The sequence below is a fragment of the Diabrotica virgifera genome, chromosome 5 (assembly GCF_917563875.1).
Source record: "Diabrotica virgifera virgifera chromosome 5, PGI_DIABVI_V3a".
In the NCBI taxonomy this organism is placed as follows: Eukaryota; Metazoa; Arthropoda; class Insecta; order Coleoptera; family Chrysomelidae; genus Diabrotica; species Diabrotica virgifera.
The window spans coordinates 30,235,450-30,261,579 of NC_065447.1; the positions used below are offsets into that span (position 1 = coordinate 30,235,450).

Genomic DNA, 26,130 nt, shown 5'->3' on the forward strand with positions numbered 1-26,130 from the left:
GCCTCAACAGGGCCGCATTTAGGATTATCTTTTTGTTTAGTCAGAATATAATATGTTATCTTATAAAATACGAAATTTATATTTTAATTTTGCAAAGGTGCTCGACGAAGAACCTGCTTGTTTTAGTTGATATCCGATAATAGAAACCATTTATACAGGGCGAAAAACCCAATAATTTATTTTTTTGCCAACAATTTTATGTACAGAGTGCCTACAAAAAATATAAGCTTTATTTTTAATTTTTGATATACTTAGTTGTTTGTACAATTCCAATTCCAACAAAAAAATACTCATTACTCAATTATGTTGAAATAATATACAAGGTGTCCCAAAAGTAGGGTAACGGTCGAATATTTCGCGAACTAAACATCGGATCGAAAAACTGAAAAATGTGTTCAATCATTTTCAAAAATCTATCCAATGACATCAAACACCAATTCCCACTACACCCCCTGGATGTGGGGTGGGGGGTAACTTTAAAATCTCAAATGGAAACCCATAGTTTTTCTTGCAGATTTGAATTAGTTACGTAAAAGTAAGCAACTTTTAATCAAGAGATTTTTTCGAACTGTTGATAGATGGCGCTATAATTGAGAAAAACGATTTATCCTGATACCATAGGTAAATTATAGAAACGGTCTTATATCTCGAGAAATACACTTCCAAATGAGAAACCAAAAAAAAAGGTTTTTAATACTTTTCGAAAACCTATCAAATAACACCAAACATGATCCTCCAACTTACCCCCTGGAGGTGGGGTGGGGGTAACTTTATAATCTTAAATAGCAACCCGCACTTTTTATTAGATTCGAATTCGTCATGAAAAATTAAGCAACATTTATTCGAAACATTTTTAGACATTTCGGACATTTTGGACATTTCGGTATTTTTAGAATTGTTGATGGATGGCGCTTTAATTGGAAAAATACGATGTATTAGCGCCATCTATCAGCAATTTTAAAAAATGTTTCGAATAAATGTTTCTTAATTTTTCATGACGAATTCGAATTTGCAATAAAAAGTGGGGGTTGTTATTTAAGATTTTAAAGTTACCCCCCACCCCACATCCAGGGGGTGGGTTGAAGAGTTATGTTTGGTGTTTATCGATAGGTTTTTCTCGAGATATTAGACCGTTTCTATAATTTACCTATGGTATCAGGATAAATCGTTTTTCCCAATTATAGCGCCATCTATCTACAGTTCCAAAAAAATTTTTAAATAAAAGTTGCTTACTTTTACGTAACGAATCCAAATCTGCAAGAAAAACTGGGGATTTCCATTTGAGATTTTAAAGTTACCCCCCACCTCACCTCTAGGGGGTGTAGTGGGGGTTGGTGTTTGGTGTCATTGGATAGATTTTTGAAAATTATTGAATACGTATTTTTCAGTTTTTCGATCCGATGTTTATTTCGCAAAATATTCGACCGTTCCGCTACTTTTGGGACACCCTATAATCATTGATTATAGACACGGATAGATACCCAACGCTGTACAACAAAACCGTGCCAAATTTTCTCCCCTCAAAACAGTATAGCCATCTATATTTGAGAATGATGATTACGCGGCAGTCGAAAGAAATCCAACATAAAAGGTTTCTTCATTTTCAGTGCCTCCCCTACATTCTCAACGTAAATACGGTTTCCCCACTCTAGATAAGCTTGGAAGATCTTCGAATTCTTCGGGTCACCCGCGGGGGGCCGGCGGGTGTGCTGTGTTCGGGTCTGTTTAGTGTCCGCTAAAAGCAGCAGACAGATAGTTTTAGCAAAGAATACTAACACACCCACGTTTTAGCTTACCGTTGCCGTTACTAACCTCTTGTTCCGGTATCTTAGTAATTCCTCGTTTTGATATTATGTATTCTTAAAATAACACATTTTACAGAACGTGTTTAAGAGTAGGTATCACAAATTCAATGCCTATAATAATTACCTACTATATTTCTTTATTCTGGAATTACATTTTAATAAGCGTGTAATAAAAAAATTCCATAACATCTACTTTTTTCGATATTCAAATTAACCCAATATAATATAATATCTAAAAATTATTACTTCACAAGAAATACTAGTGGCACGTTATACAGTAGATAACTATGTAGTTTCTATACTTTTTTTTATTTAACATCGCACAAAATTGCATTATAAATTAAGTAAAATTAAATAAAATACGAATTATAAATATTGCCAAATAGTATATTGTACAAGTGAGAAAAAAGAAATATTTCTCACGAGCGCACAAGTTTTTTGTTGGCACGAGCCGACGCACGTTCAAGCGAGGGAGAAATATGTCACTTTCTCATGTGTTGTACACTGTACTTTTTCTATGGATGCGGTTTTGTCAAGAGTTCAAACTTCAAAATTAAATAATTTAGGTGCTTTTAGGTATTATATGCTTAAATTGAAATAAAATACGTATACATGTAGGTATTTAATTTTCTTAATAAACTGCTCGTCAAAAGTTAGGGATATAGAAAATTCTGCTGAATTTTTATAGTAGATTTTTTCGTGAACAGATTAACGGATTCCGGTAATTTTTTTTTATTATTTTAGACTTTTCTTAGTAGAAATCGTATTGTAGTCTTATGTTTTGTGAACATTTTTTTTTTAATTTGGGTAACTCGACGAAAGAATAACAACCAGCTAATTTGAATTTACCGGAAAAATCGGAAAACTCTGGAAAATGGACTTTTTTATTCAACATTCATTTACAATGTTAACACTAATATATTTTGATAAATATTTTCATAAAATATTATAAATTTGTAAATAAATATTAAAATATAATTAGAGTATATATCTATTTATACAGGGTGAGTCATGAGGAACTGTACATACTCCTACCTCGTATAGAGGCTCCTATGGGGAATAACAAATGACCATTAAAAAGTGTCTGATCCTATTGTTTAATAATATACAGGGCGAGTTTCACACTTTGACAGAAATTTGTATTCGTCATAATTGTTGAACGGTCAAATCGATGTGTCTCTTATTTTGGTCAATCGTTACACTATTACCACCTAATCAACTGATTTATTCAAACTAGAAAAAATCAGGTCCGACTTCAAAAAAATTAGTTCGTTTTGGTCTTAGAAAAAATTTCACCCTGTATACGCTTTTTGAAAACTATAATATGAATTTTACAAATTAGACAAATAAGCAATTAAAATGACATATTTATTTTTTCCCCACACGATTACTTAATTTTTTATAAAAAAAATCAAATTTGACTATGAATTAAAGCTCGGTACAATTGATTTATTTCAAGAAATTATGGATAATGTGGATGAAATTAATGAACCTGTACAAAAACTGTGTAGAATTAACGAAGATGAATAATTATAATCTATACAAATTTTTTGTTTAATTTGAGAACGTTTTTGTTTTCAATTACAGTAGAGCGTCGATTATCCGAACTAATTGGGGGACATAGGTGTTCGGAAAACTGATTTGTGGATAATCGAACTACAATATATTGATACATATTTATAGTCATACATATTTATCCACAAGTGAATAAAAGCCATATTTATTGTTGTATCTGCTTCTTATCTATTTTATATTAATTATTATTTATTTGATTAATTATTTAATTGTCGCAAATCATACATCAAAATTGAATAAAAAATCTCAGGGTGCTTTTTTATACTATTAAAAAAAATCCAAATTATCTCACGTTATACTTATCTTCTCTCGTGGGTTCAGTATCTCTGAGTTGATCCTAATCGGGATAAAATAGGGAAAAGAAATAAAGCAAAATATTAAAATAAAAATACAGAATTGTCTTTTATTTATCAAATTAATACTCTGAAATCTATCGAATCTAAAAACCTGTGGACACAGATGTCCGAATGAAATTTATACCACTTAAATTTATTATCGTTACAAAAAAACAATTTATCGGTTTGTTCCCGATGATTTTGGTAAAACAAACTAAACCAAACAAATTTATGTCTTCGCAAGATTACCTATATTTACTATTTATATTTTGAAATATTGGAATTTTAATTCATATGATTTTTACTCAAAAATTTATTTCCCGAACATAAAAATCTCTTTCACATAGATTGACTGACCTTTTGCTTCCCTCACTCGGATGTCTTCTCGTGACCCCAAACAGCTCTCCCTCGTTGATTATGTTAAAGGCTACTCATCAAAGCCTCTCTCCGTTGTCCAGCTTCAAAACTATCAGCATACCAGCACTAATTCTCCAACAAACCGTGTCTCTTTGACACGTTCTCGATTCAAACAAAACTCCAAAAATTCTCTGCTCTCCTTCTCACAATCATACAGAATCAAAGAGGTATTTCGTCTCGATTTGATCTGTCTCTCGTTCCACTTTTCAACACTATTCTCCACTATCAACCAGCCACTGATATATGCTAACTATCTCTGCACTTAACACGTCGAAACCGCTCCTTCTTGCTGCCAACAACATAATGAATAATTTTTCAACCTCTCTCAATCATCCAATCCATCTTTTCCCCTTCCACATTCCAAGAATCAGAACATTGACTTTTCCATTTGACAAACAACAGTCACCCTCAAATTTGTTCCGACAATCCTAATTACTTTCGGAGAAACTCTCCCACATATACTCGTATTGAAATGAAGATATTAAAATTCCAACTTTCTTTTCAATTATCAATTTCGAGAAATATTGATAATTACCTATACAGTAAACAATTTTTTTCCATTTTAAATCTAAATACATAGTTCTTTTCACTTTAATTATTCACAAAAGTCTTTAATGGTTCCGCGGAAAGCTCGTTAAAAGAGAAATCTATTTACATCCTAACTAAATTCTAATAAATTTTAAAACAACTCAATATACAGGGTGTATCAAATTTATGTGCCCGCGTTATTTAAAAAAAAATTTAATTTAATTTTCATTTTGCTTTTGATTGATAAATTGAAAACACAATATTATATACCTACATATTTATTTATATTTTGATAATGACAACTAGCAACTAAACAAAAAGTGCAGTCTTTGCAACAACATAATTATTTTTGGATACAATATTGAAGAAAATTGAAGATATTTTAAGCGTCAATTACTAACGCTTGCTCGGTATTCGAGTGCGCGACGCGGGAGTCGATAGTTCGAATAAGCGGTCGTTCGGTTGATCGACGTTCGGATAATCGACGCTCTACTGTAATTTTTAAATCTAAAAATGTACGATTAAGTAATTATAAATTTTGTTACAATAAACATCTGTTTAAATATGCTGAATAGTCTATTATGAAGATCCAAGAAAAAAATTGTCACCGATTCTTAGATTTGTAAATATATATTTTTTTCTAAATCTTTACATTTTTCTAAAAATTGAAATAAATCAAAATACCCTGTACTTAGGTATAGTCTAGCTTCTTTTTTAAGGGTAATTTAAAAATTTCATCAGGTGTAGGGTGTTCCATAAAAACAATATCTTTGATATACCACTCTTTTTTGAAGCACCCTGTATAATTCACATTATTTTTAGATTGCAGTGTTAATGGCCCGGTATATTTCTATGAAGAATTTTTTTAAAATCAAGTCGTTTTCCATACAGACACCGAGGCGAATAAAATGAACCAACCTGTATATAAATAGATATATAATATAATTTTATTTTAATATTCATTCACAAATTTATAATATTTTATGACAATATCTATGAAATTCTATGTGTTAACGTTGTAAATGCATGTTGAATAAAAAAGTGCATTTTCCAGATTTTTCTGATTTTTCCGGAAAATGAAAATTAGCTAGTTGCTATTTTTTCGTCGAGTTACTCCAATTAAAAAAAATGAAGGCTCTACATTCTCTGGAAGCTGAGATATTATAAAATTTTTCAAGCGCTTCAAATTGAACTTTCTATAGCAAAATCTCGACGCGCTAAACTGGACTCCGATAATCTTCCCCATTACACGGTCCCAGCTTCACTTTAAGGGGTTATTCCTCGTTTTAAATAGAAGATATTCCGTACTTCAATTGAAATATAAAACAAACATATTTATTACATATCATTCTGTAAAAAATTTCAACTATGTATTTATAAACAATAAAAATGTGATTTTTCAAAAAAAAAGTATAACTTGACTATTATTGGTCCTAGAAAGTTGCTTTTTTCTTTTTTAATGTGTGTTTTTTTACCAGATTTTTGATACAATCAATTATAATTATTTATCAGAAAAAATGACAAAGATATTCTAATTGTTTAGATATAAGGAAAAAACTCACCATTTTTTAGCGACTTGCTTAACATTAAAAAAAAAAAACAAATATATTATTTTTTTTTAACTTTCTTAGTACTTTGCGTTTTTAAGAACTCAATGCACTTTGCCAAACAGCTCTCAAAATATTCCTAGTAGTCCGTTCTTTAACGGTAAAATATTGCAAAACCTCTAAATTTTAAAGAACCGCTTGGATTGACATGAAATTTGGCATACACATAGCTAACAAGTCAAAGAAAAAAAGTGATATTGTGCCGATGTGTGCTTTTGCGCTGGGGGTGGTTTTCACCCCCTTTTGGGGGTGAAAAATATTCGTCCAAAATAAGTCAGGAAATGGATAAACTGACTAATTTTAAGTAACTTTTGTTCTATAGAGTTTTTTCACTAAGTCAATACTTTGCGAGTTATTTGCCAGTGAATATGTTCATTTTTTCAACAAAATAACCACTCTTTTAGACGGTTTTTCGCAAATAACTCAAATAGTAAGTATTTTGTGGAAAAATCATTCGTAGCAAAAATATAGCCTGTAAGAAATTTAAAGAAATGGTGTATATATCACGTCTCTTTACCTAGTAGAAGCAGACTTATAGCTAATGAAAAATAGGTTCATATTCGTCAAATTCCAAATGGAATACTTTAACATGAAATATCCAAAAATGAATCACATTTCGGGGAAAACTCATTACAACTTATTTAAAGTGTTTAAAAAAAGCTTAATAAAGAAAGCAATGCTTACTTTTTTGTTTTTCGAGATTTTTGGTATCTCTAACCATTTTTAAGTTATTTTGAAAACAAAACCTATTTTTCAAAATAAAATTTTGAAAAATTTTACTTTGAAACTAAATTTTTTCAAAATTAAGCACTTTGAATTGATGAAACTTACAGATCATATAAACACAACATAAGTAAAATAATTTGTGGGGCGGTAAAGATTAATTTCATTTAAGTTGCTAATTAGGAGGTGGTCTTCCCGAATTTTTTTGCCAAAACAAAAGGGACCAACTTTATTTTGAGCGCAACTTGCTTAAATTTAATGCTAGAAACTTTTTGTAAAAACAGAAATAAAGCTTTTTTTAAAGACTTTAGAAGAGTTAAAATGGGTTTTCCCAAAAAGTGCTTAATTTTTTGGGTATTTCTCGTCGAAATATTCTATTTGAAATTTGGTGAATATGAATCTATTTTTCATTGGCTATAACTCTAGTTCTACGAAATCCAGAGACCTAAGTCATACACCATTATTTTTTTACTTTTTTTATAAGCTATATTTTTGCTGAGATCGTTTTTTTTTGAGTTATTTGCGAAAAACCGTCTAAAAATGTGATTATTTTGTTGAAAAATGAACATATTCACTCGCAAATAACTACAAAAGTGTTGACTTGGCGAAAAAGCTCTATAGAACAAAAGTCACTTAAAATTAGTGAGTTTACCCATTTCCGGACTTATTTTGGACAAATAGGTGAAGTCACCCCAGGGCAAAAGCACACATCGACACAATATCACTTTTTTTCTTTGACATGTAAGCTATACTTATGCCAAATTTCATGTCAATCCAAGCGGTTCTTTAAAATTTAGAGCAAAAACCGTGAAAGAATGTACTATAGAGCAACAATGACTGTTTAAACATTCCATGAACATTTAACATAACTCGTAAACTAACAAATAGATCTTCTTAAAATTTTGTACACTAATAAAGGCACTTAATTTCCTCGTGATCAAGGTACAATAAGTTCCTTACGGCCGTTTTGTTAAAAGTTATTAACAGTTACAAAATAATGCAAAAAAACGTGGCTTTTTGCAATTATCTCGGTTAATTCTTTATGGATTTTAACTTATAAAAATTTAAATCAATCAAATCAAACTTTTGCTTAGATATGATACTAAAAATGCTATAGACAAAAAACCATATTTTCTGACTTTGGCCTTTTTTTATAAAAAAAAGAAGTCGATTTACGAGTACCTCTGTATGTATTTTTAATTAACTATATCCATCCTACCATTTAGCACCTTCAAATACAGTCGAACACGCTTATTAGAATACCTCTTAAAGGAATATCCCGGTTTAAGGAATAGCATAGGCGTAACCTGGGGTGTTTTGGGGGTTATAACCCCCCCCCCCATTGGGATGTACTTTGAGCTCTATACGCTTAACACCATAGCCATCAGAGACCTTCCATTAGTTGTAACCCCCCCCTTTCAGGTAGTTGTAACCCCTTCCCCCTTAGAATCATCCTGGTTACGCCTATGAGGAATAGAAATTTGAGGTCGAGGTCCCGAAACATTTATAGTAGCAACCAATCATCGGTTATTAGAATATCCCGGCTATAGGAATACTTTTGGTTGGCACAAAGGCTATTCCAATAAGCGGGTTCGACTGTACCTGTATTGATTTTTACCCTGAAATCGCTCATATTTATTTTTCTACCCTGTTCTAAAAGACCGTTTTTGTTTTAAATGATCCAAAAATCCAAAACAATATCTGCCCGGGTCGAAAAATTTTCTTTAAAATTTATAAAAAAGTCAATTTTTTATTATTAATTAATTTATATTTAGAATTTAAAAATTATATCGGGCACTCCTTGGTTTGTGTTATTAACATACTAAATTACATACAATTTTTATCCGTTGACAGATCGGTACAGTTGAGAACCTCATATTATCGTATTTTAGAAAACCCTTAAATATCGACAAGGTATTACATTCAAACTGTTCGCTACGCTAAATAGGATTATTACTTCACTTCTCTGGGTATCTCAAGGTCGTTTTCTAATTTAGTAGGTACTGCCATAAATTGGTTGTGGTGGGAGTGATAGGGGAGGTAACCGAACGTCAGTCTACGATCATTCTCTTGCGAGAACAAATTCCTAACTGGCTATTTCACGAAATAACCACTAGAGTCGCTGATTCTTGACTAAAATTTTAATTTTTTGGATGGTAAAGGGGACACGCTTCCGTCCATAAGCGCTGGGGATCTATCCGTGTCTATAATCAATGCTATAATATATTATATTCATATATAATTAATTATTAATATGTCGTGACTCGTGACTGTTAACTTATCTAAATTTGAAAATTTTGGGGAATGCATATTACTATAAATATGTCATCAGAAGTAAACGTAAAGTCAAGCAATGAGGCATGCAAGTCATAGGTTTAAGGCCTTGTTTAGATAGGGCGGTTTGTCAACGTAAACGTCGCGATTAACCTGTTTAAACGCTGGTAAACTGCGTAAAATTCGCGGTTGCATATTATGTACGATGATGAGCGGTTGCATTTGTTTCTATGTTAACTTGAACTGCGGCGGTTGGGTTTTTCAGGAAAACCGCAACGTCGACGTTGGCAAACCGCCTGCATATAAACAAGCCCTAAGGTTCAGCGAATTGATGATTCGTTTTGTATTCCTTGATCACCGTAAACACACTTCTATCACAAACTTCAACTTTATTGGCCACTTTTTTCACAATATCTTCAACCACTATCCCGGGATTTTCTTGTCTTTCACATTTAAAAACATTTAAAATTATTTCTTTAACTTCAACGCTAAGAGGGCTTCTTTTACTGCGTTTTTGAGGACTCCATGTATTTTCTACCAAATCATCAGCAGAATTAGTGGATGACATTTTTGGTTTCAATATCTGTTATTGAAATATGTAATACGTGGTTACTGTTACAGTAATCACAATCACGTATAGATAGGGTCGTTATACAAATAAAAATATATACTTAAATAGTCTTAAATCGCACAACAAATAATTGCTAATTCAACATAAACAGCATAAATATAATTTATTGTCCTTTAACCATCAAGACCACTAAAAATTTACTAACAAATCGATTCAAATTACAAAATTTTAATACCGAAATAATACCTAAATCTTGTCCGAACCTGTATGAGCTGCCGACGACGTCGGCAGCAACGAAATAAAGATGGACATTTCGGTTAGCTTTTATATAATTTTGAAGAACTGTTACTTGCATGTATGCATAAAATATTCATTAATTTTATAAATCGGATCATTTTTTCACTTACTATGTGTTCAGTGATAACAATAATTTATTTACTATGCAATAAACACTAATAGTTGGGAAAAGAAAAAAATTAATAAAGTGTCATAATTATACTGTTACTTATCGGAACGAGTAGACTCATTTGGAACATCTTTAACAATTATCTGCTAAATTTATCGTTGTTTATATGCCCTGCATCGCTTATTGAATTATACTTTAGACCACAAACACTAATCTGTCATTATCTGGTTCTAGCATATAGCCAGACAAGCGACAATTTATTAGATCTGGCGTTTTCAAAACTGAAAACATTTCTGTGGTTTTTAAGAAGTTAACAGAAAGAGGGTGGCTAATTTGGTACCGTAATCTATTATGGAATTTGTGTTTCCCATGAAAAAGCCATTAATTTTATATATTCTGGTTTTGTATATTAGGAGCGAAACACATGTGAATTTTAAATGACCCATATTATTTCGTTTAGAAAGGAAAGTTAATATTTAAAATTAGCAATTAAAAAAATAGTAAAATAGTAATTGAAGCGTGTCGCCACAACACCTCCTTTCGAGAATATAAGACGATAGATAATACATACATACATATATAATGAAAATTGAATATAACAGAAAACTCAACGCAATGTTTATACGAGAGAGAAAAAAAATCACTGAATTCACTGAAAAATGTTTTTACCGCCACTTGCTTGATATCTTCCAGTAAATTTTGTTTTTCTCTTCGTCTGCTGTTCTCATTGTCTAGGTTAGTTTTGCTGGACACTCTCATTTTCTCTGGCTCGTGATGTATATTTTCTTAAAGCTCGTACGCAGGTTTCAATCTGTCTATGGAAATTGTTACTTCTTTTCCATTTACACGGACGACAAAAGTCTTGTCTCCTCGTTTGACTACAGGAAAAGGTCCGTGATATGGGTTATCTAGGCTGCTTTTGATTGTATCACGGCGGACGAAAACGTGAGTGGTGGTTGTCATGTCTTTGAAAATAAAGGTGCCTTTCGACCCATGTACGACGGTTGCTTAGGACGGAGATTTTCGAAATGGTTTCGAAGTGTTTTTAAGTAAATGTGAGCACTGTCGTCGGTGTTTCTTTGCGACGAAAACAATAGTTCACCTGGCAAACAGAATGGTTCTCCATATACGAGTTCGGCGGCTGAAGTACCTAAATCTTCTCTCCACGCTGCTCGTATGCCCAGTAACACTGAAGGTAGGCTTTCGGTCCATCAGATATTCTCATGGCATCGACTTGCTGCTCTTAACTGTCGATGAAACCTTTCTACCATACCATTTGTTTGAGGATGATAGGCGGTTGTCCTTAAATGGGTAGTTCCAGATAATTTGCAGATTGATTTGAAGAGATGCGATTCGAATTATCGGCCTTGATCTGTTGTGATGCGCTTGGGAGTGCCAAAAGGAGCTATCCAACCAGAAAAAATGTTCTGGCTAACTGTTTGCTTCTGAAATCGGCATCACTATAATGTCTATGTGGACGTGTTCGAATCGGCTGGAATGTGGTAGAAAACTTCCAGTAGGTGAAACAATGTGGCGCGATATTTTTGATTTTTAGCACTGTAGACATGCTCGAGTCCATTTCCTCACATCTGATTTAATGGAATGCCAAACGTATCGCCGTGTAAGTTCATTCACGAATGTTTTTTATTATTATGCCTTGTCTGAACAGTAAAGTTGAAACAGTGTTCCTCAATTACATGGATTCCTACTTTAGTCCAGAATCAATCCTGGGAACCAGTTTTTCTAGTTATTCATTCATCCAATCATTAAATGGATACGTATAGATTGCTATTATAAATCATAGTGAAACAAAAAAAAAATAACCGTAGGTTTTTTATTTTATTTTCATTATCTATTGTACTGCTGAAGATTTTGGGCTCTTTTTATGAATTTGGTGGTTGATGGTTGGAATAGATCCATGATTGGGATTGTTCCAATCATGGCCTTACAAAAATAGCTCATTTCAACACAAATCCGTTTCCATGTTAGTGTTTTTTAAGTATTAATTTATTTTGGTACACTAGACAAGGTTGTATTAAATGCTTAATGATCTATTTCTTTTTAGAAATTTCTTCAAATCTACAAAAAATCTTCTGTAGCCGCAAGACACTTCGCTGTAGAAAACTTCCTTTCGTACCGAACCTTAACAACTATCGCCGATATAAAAAAACAATTTTTGGAACTTTTAGTCGATATAGGTTTTGTACCAGTCAATTTAAGTACGAGAAGAAGATTAGGTTGGGATGATGTATACGAAATTACTGGTCCAGAGGTAAGAAATATATATAGTTTTATAAATAATGTTTTTCTTTATCGTAGAGGATAACAGGGTCTCAGAGACCGACATGTCAAAATTGTGGCATGTATTTTTAAAATTAATAAACATATACTCCATCGATATAAAACCATAGTGTCCGGAGGACGCATACTGTAAAGTGTTACCTGGACGAGACCCCAGAATGCTAGTAAAGCCTAAGTGATTATACTTTTGGCCTGATATAGGCCCTCTGCTGGTCCTGGAAAAAGATGGTCCAGAAGAGGCCACAGATATGAGTGACTTTTGTAAGAGTAAAAATATAACGAGAAGAGAGGCTTACGCGGTCACAGACTAGGTTTCTTCCTCAAATAAAAAGCCTGTACATGAATAGAATCTTTGATCAGGAGCGAAATGCAGGCCTGGTTATACAGGAACGAGATGAAGTTCTGGATGTAAATAAAACCACCAAACCCAATATAGAGTGTTTTGTTGACACTAACCCGGTTTAAATGGCGTGAAGCGTATGGACCTCTGACGTGACGTTTACTGACTACTACTTCTAACTACACTGTTACGTGTTTTTATAAATGAGTTATGAGGTCAAACTCCACGCTTCAAGCCTAAACACAAATACAATAAAACAAAGAATTGTAACGGTTTAACTTCAACAACATGTGGCAAATAAATAAAACTGTAGTCTACACATGCCATACATGCAATAATAGTATTTGAGAAAATTAGCGTTAATTCATACGAGGCAATAAATTCATTATTTAATAAATGATATTAAACATATTGCCAATATGAAAAACAAAGTAGAATAGAATGAAAATGGAGATAATAATGTCGTAAAATTAAACGTAAAATGAACATAACATAGTTCTAAATAAAATGACGATAGTCTTTGAATTGATTGATCATCTACCCCAACAGTGTAAATCTTTAAGTGTCAGTGACAGATTCTGATCAAATTCAAGTTGGTTGTTGGAAAAGGTAGTAAGAGGGATAGACGTTTCAACGTTAGTATTTTGTCTCTGATGTAGTGTTTCCAAACTGGGAACCTGTTTGGGAACTGAATAATTTGCGGTCACCCCTTCGTTTTGTCTTCTTGGATGACCACCGACTATATTTCGATAAGTCAATTAGCCCGATAACAACAATAATTTGAAGTAGTTACTCCAGTGACCAATAGTGACTTCCAATGTCAACTCTGACAGACTGCCATTGGGTACTATTTAATTCTTCAAATAAGGTCTCTTCGTCTATGAAGATATGACTGAGTCCTTCCCCTTGTATGTTTATTGGATCAAATGGAATTTTACTTTGCTTACGACTGGGTCTCTGCACTATTTCAGTGGCGGAGGTGATGAAAGTTTCGAGGATTTGTATAATAGTTAGTATAATAGAAAATCTACAATAAACCAATTGGCTCCAGTGTTTGAATGGACGGCTTACAGAGAAAAATAAAAAGAAGAGATATACTGTACTGTTATTTCATTTTATTTCAAGTAGAAAACGTTTTGATGTAATTAAATTTTAATTTTACTTTCAGTTTAACAGGAATGGAGAAAACATCCGTTTGTTATCATCAATATTGTGCGCTGCATTATATCCGAACGTTGTGAAGATCCTAACACCATCCAAGTCGTATATCATGAGCTCGGCAGGAGCAGTACCCAAAGAAAACGAAGCCAAAGATTTGAAATTTACAACAGTGCAAGAAACAGTAAGATTTTTTTTTGTTTAAATCGCTGTATTATGTATTATTATAATTTATAATTTCTAATTTACGTTATTTCAAACATTTCAAAAATTTCAAATGATTGTAACTTTGATTCTTACGTCAATTTTAATGATTAATACTCTGATTACTTTGTTAATTCTTGTTAATGGTTGTTTACTTGACATTTATGATAATTTTTATGTATATTCTTACATTTTTCCATATTCATTCATTAAGAACTCGATTTTATCAATTTTTTCTGTGTCTGTCATTATCTTAAGTACTCCACAAATACATATTTCAAATACATATTTCTTCATTTTTTTTATTATACTTTAATGATATCTTCTACAATGTATTTTATATCGTTCATATTTCATATATCTTCGTATTTACATTATATCATTTGAGTATATCTTCACTCATTTAATTTCTCCTAGCTCCGTAAGCCGCTTCAGCTTTCCTAATATTTTACCTTAATTAAGGTGGTTTAAAATCGTTGGGTAATTTTTCGCAAACTTTAATCCTTAAATTAAAATCAATGGGAAAATCCCAGTAGTTGGCTGTATACCATAGTTTAAAAAACTCATACAGAAGTAAAAACTTCAAGCTGTACACTGACTGGTACAAAAAACGGCCACCCCAAAAAATGTGTCATTTTTGATGTATTGAATTTCCTAAACCTGTTGTTCGATTTAAGTGAATTTTTTAATATGTTATAGCCTTATTCTTTAACAAAATCGCTGTAATAATATTCTTGCTGGACAGGTAAACTATCATTGTATACCGGGTGTACCAATCAAACTGTGTTTTATTCTCAAAGTTCACCACACCCTATGGAATATTCTAGCTTTTATAAAATACTGAAATTAAAACTCAATATAGCCTCAGGTTTTCTTAACATTCTGTTTTTTGATTCATTCGCTTATGTTGGATAATAAAAAAGTTAGGTACTTTAACAACTAGAAATGTTCTTCATCAATACCGGGTGTTTCTAAATAAGTGCGACAAACTTCAAGGGGTAAATCTGCATGTAAAAATAATGGCCGTTTGCTTTATAAACACATGTCCGCAAATGCTTCATTTCCGAGATACTGGATGTTGAATTTTTTTCTTACAAACTGACTATTTATTTATTTCTCCAAAACCGGTTGAGATATGAAAATGAAATTTGGTAGGTTTTAAGAGACAGTTATTGCACATTTTTTGACATGCAATTAAGAATTTTATATTCTCCATTGGCGCTCATACGGGTAATATGATGGGTAATATTAGTTTAATAAGGCTATAATATATTAAAAAAATCACTTAAATCGGACAACAGGTTAAGGAACTTCAAGACATCAAAAGTTGCCCATTTTTTGGGGTGGCCGTTTTTTGTGCCGGTCAGTGTATATTGGTATAAAATCGTTTATTAAAAAACTTACATAAAATGTCATCCAAATGGATTGCAAAACGTTTTCGTTCTGATTCAGTGCCTAGAACGAAGTATGTATTTCCACGTTAGATTAAAGCAAAAAGTTAAAATTGTGACTGTTAATAAGAAAAACATGTGGAGAATACTTACATTTTGCTGAGTAATTGGAACTAGCACACTATTTAAAGTGATAACCTCATAATATATGATTTACATAGTATAGTTTAAGAAAATGTGGTGACTACAAGTCGATGTTAGTAGATTAAATTAAATACATGCTCAAAGGGCAACATGTTTCCCTGCTTTTTTTTCGAGCAGGGAAACATGTTGCCCTTTGAGCAAGTATTTAATTAAATCTACTAACATCGACTTGTAATCACCACATTTTCTTAAAGTATACTATATAAACCATATATTATGAGGTTACCACTTTAAATAGTGTGCTAGTTCCAATTACTTAGCAGAATGTAAGTATTCTCCATATGTTTTTCTTATTAACAGTCACAATTTTAACTTTTTGCTTTAATGTAACGTGGAAATACTTCATTCTAGGCACTGAAGATGTTCTGATTTAAAACGAAAACTTGCCATTAACTTGAAAAAAATAATTGTATTAACGTTTCGACGCCCAAATCGGGTGTCGTTGTCAAAATACAAAAAATATTAATGAGATTCGGGCGTCGAAACGTTAATAAAATTATTTTTTTCAAGTTAATTGTGGCTTATTTCCCATCAAAACTAGTTAATATATGAGTATTATCAAATACATTAGACTATAATACATCCAAATTCCGCAGAAAACTGGAAGCACGTTTCCACTAGCGCCTCTGCTGGCTTGAGTTGAACTACGTTTTGTCAACGTAAAATTTGACGTAAACATTCAAATTTACTTTTATTAATTTTTGGATAACGAGCTAATTTTTCTAAATTGTGTTTGTACTTTTACAAAACAATGTATTACAAAATCGGTTCCGTGTGTTTACATACATATATGTAAACGAGACGTCGCACAGTGTTCAAAATTGAAGGAAACGTGATCGAAAGTCCAAAAAAAAAAATAAATCTGAGAATGCCGAAATTAAGGGGTTTGTTTGTACTACTCATGATGCAACTTTTCAGCAAAAACTGATTATTTAAGTTTGTTAGGGCCAGATGTATTAATGATCAAAAGTACAAAATTCAATATAATTTTATACATCAAATTTAAATCCTCAGAATATGCCTTTTACTTTGATTATTACTTCATTTATGTGGATAGCTAATGTAAAAGTAATTATTGGAGATAAAAATACATACTTTAAAGATTAAAATGATATAGTTAGCTTCACGGAAAGGTGATTATAATTTTGATATAATCGGCTGTCTAAAAACCTATATAATTTTTGATAACATTAATGTTTGACAGCGTATTACGTTTATTGTGCCATCTTGTGCCACGTTAAATCCTTCACTAGATGAAAGATTACAATGTAAGGAATAAAAAAATATATAACACAAACTGCGGAAAACTGCGCAACTGAGTACATGGCGCATTGCATCGAGCGCTGCGCGCGTTTAGTCTGAATTAATTGCATTCGTACGTATTGTTTACATGTATGTCAAACATATGATATTTGTTGGGGTTGCGAAAAGAGATTTTAGTTTTGATGAAGTAGTGTTTTTGCTTAATAGAGAATATATTGTACATTAGTGTTATAAATAGCTATATTAACAATTTATTGAAGTTATATTTCTTTAGGCGCGATTGGGAAAAATGTTGGGATTTGGAGTAAATGTAAATGTGCGCGAATTCATCAAAAATTGTTAGCTCTACGCGCAGATACGTTATAGGGTTTTTCAACGCTTCTCATTTGTTTCGAGCTTCCGTCATAATCTGTCGCATAATCCGTGTATATTAATACACTAAGCAGCAAAATTAACGCACCACCTGTAAAATGGGACATTTTTGATGTCTCGAATTTCCTAAACCTGTTGTCCGATTTAAGTTATTTAATATATTATAGCCTTATTCTTTAACAATATCTCCGTAATAATATTGTTGCTAGACGGGTAAGATGTCATTGTATACCGGGTGTACCAATAATACTGTGTTTTTTTCTAAAAGTATTGAGTATTTCTTACCACTCATAACACTGTTAAAAATATATATACAGGGTGTTTCATTAAGAATGTCCAATGTCTGAGTTGGAGATTCTAGACCTCGAAATATTAAGATTTAACCAAAATCACTTAAATAAAATATGGCTCCTTACAGAGTTACATAGTGTGTTATTTAAAAATTTAAAAACTATGCTCAGTATTTTAAAACTATTCTACGTATCCTTCTCATACTTGACAGACAGTGTAGGTACTATACACCCTATGAAATTATGTTAAATATCCGTTTCTAGTTAGTCCCAGAGGCGTACGAGATAGGGGACAGTGGGGGGTTGGCCCTTTCCAATTCCTAATCCACTGGCGGAATTTCCATTTTAGCGCAATTTTTCGATTCTCCAATACTCGCTATGTAAATAACATACTCCTCACACCTAACGATAAAATTATTCGTTTTTGAGATATTTGAACCTAAACAAGTAACGGCACAGATATTTCGAATAATGCATTGTGTCACTTAATTTTAAAATATCTCGAAAACTTATGATTTTATCATTAATAATGAATAATATATTCTTCAGTCTTAACGATAAAATCATTGGTAATAGAGATACTTGAAGTTTAAAATTAAGCGGCACAATACATTAATTAAATATCTGTGCCGTTACATGTTTAACTTCAAATATCTCGAAAACTGATGACTTTATCGTTGCGAATGAAGTGTATGTTATTTATAGATAGTATTGTAGAATCGAAAAATTGTGCTAAAATGGCATTTCCGCCAGTAGCGTAGAATTTGGGAAGGCTCAACCTTTCATTGCCCCCTGTCGTACGCCTCTGGTAATAGGCAGAAACGATTGTTTAACATAATTTTATAGGGTGTACAGTACCCACACTTTTTGCCAAGTATGAAAAGGATACGTCAAATAGTTTTAAAACAATGAGCAAAAATATTTTTTAAATTTTTAAATAAAACACCCTGGAACTCTGTAACGAGCCACATTTTATGTAAGTGATTTGGGTTAAATCCCAATATTTTGAGGTCTAGAATCTACAAATCAAATTGGACATTCTTAATGAAACACCCTGTATAACGATATTTTTTAAGTAATTCACCCCCTAATGAAGGGATGAAAACTAAAAAAAAGACCCCTGTTATAATATACTCGTTATACGGTATAATACCTCAAATATTCCAAGTTTTCAGCCGGATCACTTTTACAGTTTAAACAAATTTAGTTTCGATCACGTTTTGACCAATTTTGAACACTGTGCGTCGTCACTAAATGGATGAAGTAGCTGAATTCTTTGTCTGTAATCTATATTTTGAGGTTGCAGTCATTAATTTAAAGGACAGGATAAAAGAAACTCTTTGTTAATATTAAATTTTCACAAAATTTATTTGATAATTGAATACAATGATATTAACAGGAAAAAACATAAAAACATGAGGTTAGTCCATTAAATTTTTAACAGTATCACAAAACATAAAAAATATAAAATTCCTAATCTTTTGGTAGTTACAATGTTTTCATTTTATCTCACAGTAATAGTTTTTGGCACTGAAATGTTTCATAAAAACCTGGTCGTCTATTTCAAATGGATTATTGGTGTCTCGTAACTGGCGTCGCTCTAGATTTAAATCATGTCTTTCTGTCCGATTCTGCCGCATCATGATGTTCATTTAGTAATAGCAGATTTACAAAATCCATTTTTTTTTCAAAATACATATATAAACATTAAACACAAAGCAAAAAGTTAGGTTAATAATACCTATTAACTGAAAAATCTTCATGTCATTCATAGTTTGTGGTTAAACAACGCAGACAACTAGATGGCGCTATATCATTTGTAACGATATGATACCTCGCCAACCGATGAGCTGCTTTACCAGAGGCGACCGGAGGAGTGTCAGCGTTGGCGCATAGCATAGCACCGCTGGGGGAAACCGAAGGAGAGGGCATCGAGAGCATATTTAAGGCGAGCTAGGAGAATGAGAAAATCAGTCATGGCTAGCGAATTGAACTAACCATGGCTCAACAGCTGCTGCTCGCGTATTGAACGAGCATTAGCTGGCTTGGCAATAGATGCACAGTATGTGAGGTGGGACTATGCCTAGGCGGACGCCACAGTAGTGACGTGGAGTCTTGCCATGACCGTGATAGCAGTGTGCGGTAGTAGCGAGGAATGATCTCCGGATCGGAATATAGGGCTATGTTGATTTAACGTAGCGAGATTGTTATTGTATATAAATATACTGTTTATCGTATTATTTTACTGTTGCTATTATCATCGGATAACTGTAAGAAAGTTTAATATTGTTTTTCCTTTGCTGAAGACGGAGTTATATTTTATTTTATTTGTTTTAAACTGTATATAATTATCTTTAATATATTTACTTTATTTTTAATTTGTGTTTTATTTTACTGAGTCTGTCGTCCTTAGAAGAACTACCCGTTACACATGTGCTGTATCAAAGTTAATGGGAAATGTCAAGAGTTGTATGTATTATCGTTGATATCAATAGTTGTATGTTAGGAGCCGGTTCGGAAATCCATTCATGATATTGTGGATATCCGATTGGGGGATATTGTGCCACTCCTCTACCGCAGCCGTCTTGAGGTCTCCGAAGGATGTAGGGACTGGTACTCTTGCTCTTACCCGTTTTTTGAGGTTGTCCCAAATGTGTTCAATTGGGTTAAGATCAGGACTGCATGCCGGCCATGGTAAAACTTGAATCTCGACCTCATTAAAGTACTCACGGGTGAATCTTGCTGTATGGTAACGTGCATTGTCATGCATTAATGTAAAAGTTAGCTATTGTAGAAGTTCTTTGAGCATTCACACTACCTCTATCTAACACAACAAGATTGGTACGAGTTTCGTAAGAGATACGTCCCTAAATCATTATTTACCCTCCTCGGTATGCCACTCTTTCGGTTATAGTGCATGGAGCAAATCTTTCATTTTGACGTCTGTAGACACGCTGATGTCCATGTGAACCTCTTAGGGCTATTCTGCTCTCATCTAAGAACAGTATGACATACATTGTTCTTCTATTCCGCCACTGTTCAGTCAACATATTCTCGTACAAAACCAAGTCTAGCTCTACGGTGTTGTGGGAGCAGCTGTGGGGCGCGAGCTAGACGGAAACTCCCAACTTTAGAATAGAAATATTATGCTTTATTGTCACTGAAAATTTTTACAATTTTATGGACAAAGCTTACATACAGTCAAAAGCAAAATAATATCAATAACAAAAAATAACAATTACAATTTCTTAAAATTAGATAAATCGTCAATATACAGTATATAAGATAAAAGCAAAGACAAAAAATTTATTGCAAAATTTATATAAATTGCAAATTGAGCATACTTACAACAAATAAATAAATAAATAAAATACAACATTAGGAACTGACAAGTTTAAGCTACTGCGTATGAAACCCAAATTTCTTAGTTATTCATTAAGAAATTCTTCTATTGAATAGATAGGTCTTTTAGATAGATAAGCTTTTGTCATTTTACGGAACTTTGAGAAAGATGTTACAGTTTTAAGTTGTAAAGGGAGATAGTTGTAGTTGTAAAGTTTTTTTGTGGAATGTAGTATAGATTTCTTTACTAACTCAGTGGATGGGATCGGTAAATAAATATCAAAGATTGAATTTCTGGTGGAGTAAAGATGATTGGCCTTGCTGGAAAGACATGAAGATGTTTACGAATTAAACAAAACGTTTCTAGAATATATAAAGATGGAAGTGTTAAAATTCCGTGATCTCTGAAGTAACTTCTGCAATGTGTAGATCTTCTGATGTCAAACAGATATCTTATTGCTCTTTTTTGCAATTTAAAAATAACATCAAATTGGGCAGCTGTACTAGAACCCCAAAAAGGAAGACCATGTCGAAGATGAGACTCGAACAACGAAAAATATGTTATTTTAGAAGATGCTAAATTGAGTTCCCTTGAGACAGATCTTATTGCATAGCAAGCTGAGGCGAGTTTCTTACTTAACGAATCGATATGAAGGGACCATTTGAGGTTGCTGTCTAAAAAAATACCAAGAAATTTTACAGAACCAACGGTATTAAACTGGGTGTTGTTAAGAGGCAAAGGTTGAAGAGCAACTTTATAGGGTAATGCTACTGTTTTGTCTACGTTAAAGAGAGTAAATTAGAGTCAGACCAGGTCTTTATCGTCAGTAGATCCGAAGTTATAGTTTCATGAAGAGATGCAATAGTTGAGTTGCTCCAAGTGATACTGGTATCATCAGCAAAAAGAAAAAATTTCCCATCGATTTTTAAATTAGTGCTGTCATTTATAAAGATAACGAACATACGAGGACCCAATACTGAACCTTGTGGTACTCCACATACAATGTTTTGAGGCTAGAGTCAGTATTATTTGCTCTAACTAGTTGTTTCCTATTATTCAAGTAGGATTGGAACCAATTCAAAGAAATACCTCGAATCCAAATACCTCGAATTCCAATTCCTTTCTTTCTGACAGTCGTCTTATAATGGTACGATCACTCACACTAACATTTCTCACCTCAAAATGACGCTTACGAGCTTCAGGAGCGGTGCAAAAGTGATTTCTCAATACGTTGCTGACAATGAAGCGGTCATTTCGAATTGGCATGGATGTCTAGCCCTGCAGATGTATGAACCTGTCTCCCGAAATCGTCTGATAGCATCCCGTACCGTAGTTTAACCCCTACAGCCTTCGGAAAGCTCAAGACGGCTGCGGTAGGGGAGTGACACAATATCCCCAATCAGATATCCACAATATCGTGAATGGATGACCGAACCGGCTGCAAGAAGTCCTAAGGGCCAGAGGCGGCAACACCCATTATTAATACTCATATTTTTTTTAAATTAGCCTATGGTTTTCAAAATTGTGTTTGTTCTAATTTTCTTCGAAGATTTTTAAACATAACATAACATAATCGATGATCCTCTTATACCGTAAGGTGTCGAGGTGTCTTCTTTACTCGTTATTCTCTGCGAAGTTACGCCACTTTTTTCGGTCCCTAGCTAGTTCTTTGGCTTCCTGCCACGATTTTCTTCTATTCTGCAATATTTCCATCACACTGGTATTCCACGTTTTCCTTGGTCGGTCTCTCCTGTTTTTCCCTATCGGCCTCGCTTCCCATGCTATTTTAACCTGTCTGCCGTCGTTCATTCTAAATAAGTGCCCAGTCCATTTTAATTTCTTTTCATGAATTTTTTCCTTTAATGATTGTACTTTTAATTCTCTTCTAATATCTTCGCTACGTCTTTTATCGGTTCTCCTAGCTCCCACGACTTTTCTTAAATACCTCATTTCCGCGGCTTGCAATCTCTTTTCTTGTTTGTCGTTCAATACCCAATTCTCTGCTCCATATGTAGTGATAGGTACATAAATTGTTTTAAATATTACCATTTTGGTTTTCCTTGTTATTTCTTTTTTATTTAAGAAGTTTTTATACAGTGAATGATATGTTCTTGTGGCTGCTTTTATCCTATTTCCAATTTTGTCTTCTTGTGTCCACTTCTTATTTAAAATTATTCCAAGGTATTTAAATGTATCTACCTGTTCTATTTTTTTGCCTTGGATTTCAATATTTAGGTTAACATCTTTCTTGGATATTGCCATTACTTTTGTTTTTCCATATTAATATTAGATTGTAATTTTTTAATTCTGCCTCCCACATTCTTATGTTCTCCTCCAGAGCTGAAAATACGATTGCCTGTTCTTACCTGATTTATGGTATTGCAATACAAACTGGATTGTGGTTATCAGTTCCATATCCACTTCCTTATTTGTCAAGCTTTGTCATATTCCCTCTCTGCTCACCATGTCAAAAGCTTTTTATATATCTATGAATCCCAAATATACCATTTCATCTTTTAGTATGGCTTTTTGCTTTTTCGATGATCTGCTGTAGAGTGAAGATATGGTCCTGGACGCTATGTGCTGGCCTAAACCCACTTTGGATATCTGCTAATCTAGGCTCGACTAAATTCCGGAGCTTCCGTTCTAGGATAATTTCGTACACTTTTAATGTTGAACAGAGCAACGATATGCCTATCTAATTTCCACATTCTCTCGAATCTCCTTTTTTTGTGTATAGGCAATATTATAGCCGTGTTCCAGTCACTCGGTATTTTTTAGTTTTCCATGTTAGGTATAACAGTTCATAAAGTTCCTTTTTGCCCAATTCTCCCAGATATTTCAACAACTCGGCATCTAATCCATCTGTACCTGCAGCTTTGCCTATTTTTAGTTGGGTTAAGGCATCTTCATTTATTTGTATTTTATTGTCCCCAATTACATCTTGTTCTTTTGTGGTTGTTTTGTTTAACTCTTTGCTGTTTTGCTGTCTGCTGTTGTCTTGTCTTTGCTTAAAAGTTCCATAAAATATTCTTTCCATCTTCCTATAATGTGGTCTTCTTCAGTTATTATATTCCCATTCCGATCTTTAACCTGCTGCAGCTTCATTTGTGGTTCTTTTCTCATATTTTTTAGGACTCGGTAAAATAATTTATTATTATGGGTTCTATGTTCTTCCATACTTTTCCCAAAATCTTCCCATGCATTTTGTTTTTCTTGTTTAACCATTGTTTTAACTTTGTTCCTTTGGTCTTTATATTTATCGTAGACCAACTGATTTATGTTTTGTATATACATTTTCCATAATCGTTTCTTCTCTTTCACTTCTTTTTTAATATCTGCATTCCACCAGCTCGGCTGTTTTTTTTTTGTTGTTTCTTCTTGTAAATCCACAGATTTTTAAACGTTAGATTTTTGCTAAGCATCCCTTGATAAACGACTTTTTAAATAATTTTCTTGTTTTCTTTTCCTCAAAGCTAGTTTTCACCGCATCTTTCATAAAATGTGGTCCTAGATTGACAATTTCTGGAAATCGAAAGAAATACAAGGTGGGTGGTTAATTGTGCCGGTGAGTGTATAATTTTCACAATCCTTAGTTCTTTTTTGATGCATATGCTCATTTTAGAGACACTCTAATGCATCTTTTAGTACCTTTAACAGCATAAACAAGAACGACATGAACGATTGAACTTCGCATTAATATCTACCAGGTCATTAGAAATAAACAATTTTGGATATAAGATATGTCTCTTTTTTAGGTATTCATGCATCCAAGCTCTATAAACTACACCGTGAGGAACTTTCCCAGTCCATATCTAGTCTACCAAGAAAAAATCCAAACCAGCAAAGTATTCTTCAGAGAATGTACGATGGTTCCGGTTCTACCTCTCATACTATTCTCCTCGTATGACTTGAACATCAACGTTCAAGGCGGCAACACTTTCATCGTCTTGGAAGATGGTTGGATCGTGTTCCAGGTAGATGAACACAAAATAGCTGAAATGATCAAATTCATTAGGATGGAGCTGTTCAATCTTTTGGAGGAAAAAATTCGAGATCCTCTCTTAAATTTGCTTCATCACGATAGAGGAGAAAAAATAATTGCGACTATATTAGGAATGATCAATTCTCACTGAGAGTAAACAACACTGCCGCGTTTGTAAATAAAAGTATTTATTTTTGTACCGAATGTCGTGAGAACGAATCTTTGATTTGTCAAAGTTTATGGAAATACATTAATCGTTTTACAATATTGTCTTTTTATTAACCCTTTTTATTTAACACCATCAAATCTCAGAAAGTTACAGTACTTCAGACACATTTTGTGAAATGAATCCAGAAATGACTCCTACAAATGATTAACCTTTTAAGGCTCAAAACTCATTTCTTTGTTTTAAGACGAACATTTTTGAAAACTATAAACTCAAATATAAGTTAATGAGTTACCTGTTAAGAAAAACGGAAATTACCTTTAAATTTTTGCTACCAGACATTTGAGCACTGACCATCTCAGCAAATTACTATTAAATGAGGGTATTAGATGCTAAGGGATACAAGTGACAAAATATTGTAAACTGAGTTAAGTGCACAAAATAATACTAGATAGTATTAAAAGTTAGTGGGAAAGAGATACAGGTGAATTAAACTACTGGTGACGACATATCGCAGGTTCTAGTTCGACTACTTACGAAATATTTAAAAACAGTTTGCGGCAAACAGGTATAACTTCACTTGTACCCCTTTGCCTATAAGGTGTTGGATATTATTTTTGGTGATTTGTTTAGTATCTTTGCAAATCAAGCCCTTAAAAAAGTATTCAAAATAAGTGAAATAATAACACAAAATGTACCAAGTAAGTTTTCATAAATAAAAATGTTTAATTTTTACGTAATTTTTCTTTTATGTTAGTTTAAGAATTTAAGAAGTTCGTAAGGTACTTAAGTGGCAAAGAGAAACAAGTGCAAAATTTTAAGCAGAGGGGTACAAGTGCGAACGTTTTTTTTTCCAGGGCCTAGCCGGGTAA

At 32.9% G+C, this 26,130-nt stretch overlaps 1 protein-coding gene across 2 annotated transcripts in view; it reads left to right on the forward strand.

Moving 5' to 3' along the window:
* Positions 1 to 25,357, forward strand: part of LOC114334859 (putative ATP-dependent RNA helicase DHX57) — a 72,754-nt gene extending 47,397 nt beyond the window's left edge. For both annotated transcript variants that reach the window (XM_050651344.1, XM_028284975.2), the window contains exons 12-14: positions 12,307 to 12,513; positions 14,051 to 14,224; positions 24,866 to 25,357. In XM_050651344.1, coding sequence (XP_050507301.1) covers positions 12,307 to 12,513; positions 14,051 to 14,224; positions 24,866 to 25,243 — 759 coding nt within the window. In that variant the 3' untranslated portion in view covers positions 25,244 to 25,357. The remainder of the gene's footprint in view (positions 1 to 12,306; positions 12,514 to 14,050; positions 14,225 to 24,865) is intronic.
* Positions 25,358 to 26,130: the final 773 nt, after the last annotated feature.